This window comes from Lathyrus oleraceus, chromosome 3 (assembly GCF_024323335.1).
Source record: "Lathyrus oleraceus cultivar Zhongwan6 chromosome 3, CAAS_Psat_ZW6_1.0, whole genome shotgun sequence".
NCBI lineage: Eukaryota > Viridiplantae > Streptophyta > Magnoliopsida > Fabales > Fabaceae > Lathyrus > Lathyrus oleraceus.
The window spans coordinates 223,649,633-223,654,381 of record NC_066581.1 but is presented as its reverse complement, the minus strand read 5'-3'; the positions used below and the strand labels follow the sequence as shown (position 1 = coordinate 223,654,381).

Sequence of the window (4,749 nt, the reverse complement as noted above, 5' to 3'; positions counted from 1 at the left end):
CACATGAATGAGGCATCTCTAACCACTTCCCACCTCCAAATCCACAGTTGAACTGACAGTTGACTTCTGTTGACTTTTTAGGGTTTCAGATGATTTGCTCATTGACTGATGACCTCTGAGCCTTCAATGCTTGGCCAAACCACTTCAAAATGATTCTTGCATCATATGAACTCAATGTACCAACCCTAAGGCTTTGATTCCATAGAAAATGCACTTGTTGCCTTGCACAACTGGATCTCCTGACCAGTCTTGCCCGATGACTTGATGGACTATGCAATGAACAATGCAATGTTAATGGCATAAAATGAAAATGTATATACAAATGGGAGGTGCAAATTTGAGGTGCTACACTATAGCCATGATTGGAAGACAGTTCAACATGTTCATAAAGAAGGTTGATCAAAAGGGAAGACCTAATGTCAAGAACTCTTCATCTGACATCAGTAGAAGATCAAAATCTGAAGAAAAGCTCAACCAAGGCAAGGGAATCCAATGCCATGGATGTGAAGGTTTTGGTCACATTAGAGCTGAATGCCCTACCTTCCTTAAGATGCAAAAGAAGGGGCTATCTGTCACCTGGTCTGAAGGAGACTCTGAGAGTGAATCTGAAGGAGAATCTGTTAAACATGTCACTGCACTAACTAGTGTATGTGCCTCTAATGATTACTCAAGTGGAGATGAACTTACATTTGATGAACTTGTTGCTTCATATAAAGAGCTATGTGTCAAAAGTGCATAAGTGTGTATACAAGGAGAAAAGCGGAAGAAACTCATCAAGGAGCTGGAAGCTGAGAAAAAGAAGCATCTGACAGTCATAGATGGTCTAAATGGTGAGATAACCTTGCTGACCTCTAAGCTAGAACAAATGACAAAATCCATCAGAATGCTGAATAAAGGAACTGACACTTTGGAAGAGATTCTAAAGGTGGGACAGAAGTCAGGAACCATGTTTGGTTTAGGCTTTGTTAAGAAATCCTCAACTGAACTCAAAAGCTCAAAGGCTGAAGTTCAGAAAATCAAGTAGAAGTCACAACCAATGTCACAACATCAGGGAAACAGGAGGAGTAACCATCAGAAGAAGAAATTTTCGAGATGGAGATGTCACTACTGTGGTAGATTTGGTCACATAAAACCCTTCTGCTACAGGTTGCATGGTTATCCTAACCAGACCCCTCAAGTCAGACCTAAGCAGAAGGCATCCAAGTATAATGCCCCCATCAAGAAACAACAATGGGTTGCTAGACTAGCTCACACATCTCTAAGGGCATCTACCAGAGAAGACTGGTATTTTGATAGTGGCTGCTCAAGACATATGACTGGGATGAGTAACTTATTGGTGGATATACAACCTCATACTACCAGGTATGTGACATTTGATGATGGAGCCAAAGGAGAAATCAAAGGTGTTGGTAAGCTGGATTGTCCTGGAGTTCCAGAACTGAATAATGTGATGTTAGTAAAAGGACTAACTACTAATCTCATCAGCATAAGCCAACTATGTGATCAAGGCTTCAATGTACAGTTCACTAAGGAAGTATGTGTGGTGATGAATGGAGGTAATCAGGAAGTTATGAGAGGATCCATATCCAAAGATAACTGCTATTTGTGGGAATCTAAAGTCTCAAACTACTCCTCAAAGTGCCCCTTAGCCAAGGAAGAACAGGAAGTGAAGCTGTGGCATGGAAGACTTGGACAACTTCATTTAAGAGGAATGAAGAAGACCATATCCAAGGAAGCAGTTGGAGGAATCCCAAATCTTCTTAGGGATGAAAGAAAAGTCTGTGGAAAATGTCAGATGGGCAAGCTAGCCAAGATGGCACATCCCAAGATTGGACATCCAAAAACATCCAAAACCCTGGAACTTTTGCCCATGGACTTAATGGTACCTATGCAGATTGAAAGCCATGAGTTGTCCTCACCTATTAGTCCTCATCAAAATGGTGTAGTTGCAAGGGAGAAACAGAATTGTGTATCATTATCCACTGCATAAGCTAAGCACCTAGCATCTGGTAGCAGTTGTTTCCCACTGGTATGGATGAACCAGATGCAGACTAAGCACAATGTCACTCAGAATGTCATGACATTGGATGCTACTCAGTTTGACAATTTAAGGGGCAAAGTGGGAATGTGTCCTTCTGAGGAATTATAGCAACTAATGATGTTAGTTATTTCCTGTTTAATAATTCAAATTATTAAACATTTGAGAGTTCGCTCTGATTGGTCAACAAATAATAGATACTGCTCGTGCAACAAGCGTTACCTCTTCCATCGTTTCAACTTTCAGTCTCGCAAGCTTTCTCTCAAAGAAACTTTTCATTTCGCCTCTAAGATATTCATCATGTCGCACCAATCCAACTCATCTTCCTCCACGACCATGTCTGATTCCTCTAGCTCTGAATCATGCAACCCTAACAGGGAAGATCCTGTTGTTGACTCTGTGAATACCTCACATGCAAGAAGACCAAAAAAAACTGTCTCAGGCTTCTCCTCAGCAATCGCACTTGATGAACAAACCAAAGAAGGTTCCAGGTATGTTCACAATACCATTGCAACTATGGTGACTGGAATACTGTCTGGTAATCATAAGGTTCTTGGGGTTTCCATTCCCTTAAACACTATTGTACCTGATAATGTTGCTTGTCAAGAAAATACAGTATCATTAGGAAAGAATGTCTCTGATGATGCTGAGCAAACTGATGCTCGTAAGGGGTCAAATATTGACAAACCCTTAGATAATGTGGGTGGTGAGGAAATCTGTGTCACTCATGATGTCAGTGACAACCCTAACTGTGAAGCTGAAACAGTAGACCTGGAGGAATTTTCTGATAATGATTTATTATCCTCAGTTGTCCCTAACATAGCCAAAAGGGTTAGGACTAGGAGAGAAAAGAAAACAGTGGCGCAAAGGTCCCCTAGAAAGAAGATTGATGTGCCAACCTCTCCCAATCCAAAGGTGGCAGAGAGTTCCCTCAAGAGGAAAGGTCATGGTCCAACAAAATCTTGGAGCAAAGGGGTGCCCAAGAAAAAGAAGACCAAGTTTGTTATTGTGGAGTCTGACTCAGATGTTCCATGTGATGTCACTGCCACTTTGTCAAAGAAGAAGCCAACCACTAGCAAGCTTGCAGCTAGTGTCCCTGAGGTACCAATTGACAACATATCGTTCCATTTTGCTTCAAGTGTAAACAGGTGGAAATATGTTTATCAGAAGAGGCTGGCTTTGGAAAGGGAATTGGCTCAGAATGTCCTGGAATGTAAGGAGATTATGGACCTTATTCAAGAGGCAGGATTAATAAAGACTGTGACTCAGTTCTCAAAGTGCTATGAGATGTTAGTAAAGGAATTTATTGTCAATGTGTCTGAAGAATGTGTTGATGGAAAGTCTAAGGAATTCAAAAAAGTATATGTGCGAGGCAAGTGTGTAAACTTCTCTCCCTCAGTAATCAACATGTATTTGGGAAGACCTGATGTAGCTCAACCTGAGCTTGAGGTGACTGACAATAAAATCTGTCAAGTCATCACTGCTAATCAAGTCAGGAAGTGGCCTCTCAAAGGTAAGTTGGTGGCCAGCAAAATTGGAGCTGCTAATTGGGTGCCCACCAATCATAAATCTACAGTGGCTGTAATGCTTGGAAATTTCATATATGATGTTGGAACCAAAGCCAATTTTGACTATGGATCCTATATTTTTTATCAAACCTTGAAGCATGCAGGAAGCTTTAGTGTGAAGGGGCCTATAGCCTTTCCTTGCCTCATATGTGGTATTGTGTTGAATTAATTTCCAAACATATTAACAGAGAATGATTCTGTGAAGAGAAGAGACAGCCCTTTGGCCTTCAATCATAAACTGTCCCTAGGTACGCATGTTCCTGACATTGCCATGGCAACAGGAGAGACATCAAGTGTTTGCAATCAACCAGGTAAAGTTGTTGTCATTGCAATACTCAAAGAAACGTGCAAGGAGTTAGAGGCAAGGAAGCTCACTTTGGAAAATTTGATTATCAAGTTGGAGATTACTGAAGGTGATGTGCTTGGTGAAACTGTTGATGCTGTAGAAGGAGCTGCAAGACAAGGTGCAGAGGGAGAAGAGGATGTCAGTCCTGATGATGGCACAGATGATGAATTCATGACCATCTAGCTATGGATAAACTTGACGTTAATAAAACCAGAGTCGCCACCGCACTTTTATTGTTTCCAAAGGAAAAATGGAAAAGTACCAATAAAACCCAAAGATAAGAAGTTTTCAAATTAAAACTAATAAATTGTCAAAGATTACAGGTAAAGGGGTTGGTTACACATATGGAAGGTGTTAGCACCCAAAGTGTCATAGGTACTCATAGGGAGCCCTTTTTCATGTGTGTATGTGTTTTGTTATAAAATGATGTTTGAGAAAAAATAGAGTGTGGGGATGAGAAAAGAATTCATTGATTATATTTTTGTGTTTGACAAGACCTTCGGACTTGTGCCTACATACCAACATAAAATGAAGGATCAAAACCTCGTAGTTCGTGGTATCAATTTAAAAATGAGTAGATTGCTTTTAATCAAAATTTAAGTTAAAAGGGGGCACAAAGAGCCAAGAAGTTTGAATGAGTGTTAGTTCTTTTTGTCTTTTGAAATTTTAAGTCAAATATGGTTAAATTCATTTACAAGTTTAATTTAAGAAAAGAGTTTGAAAATTCAATGACATAAGGCCAAAGTTTCTAATTTGAAAATAAGGTCTAAGTTTGAAATCACAAGCAAATAAGGTTT

General features: G+C 40.0%; 1 protein-coding gene across 1 annotated transcript; it reads left to right on the top strand.

Annotated features, from left to right (window-relative positions):
* Positions 1-2,374: 2,374 nt before the first annotated feature.
* On the top strand, positions 2,375-4,135 carry LOC127130526 (uncharacterized). The gene is made up of 3 exons (XM_051059518.1): positions 2,375-3,090; positions 3,187-3,410; positions 3,795-4,135. Exons 1-3 carry the CDS (start codon positions 2,375-2,377, stop codon positions 4,133-4,135), a joined length of 1,281 nt encoding a protein of 426 aa, XP_050915475.1.
* Positions 4,136-4,749: the final 614 nt, after the last annotated feature.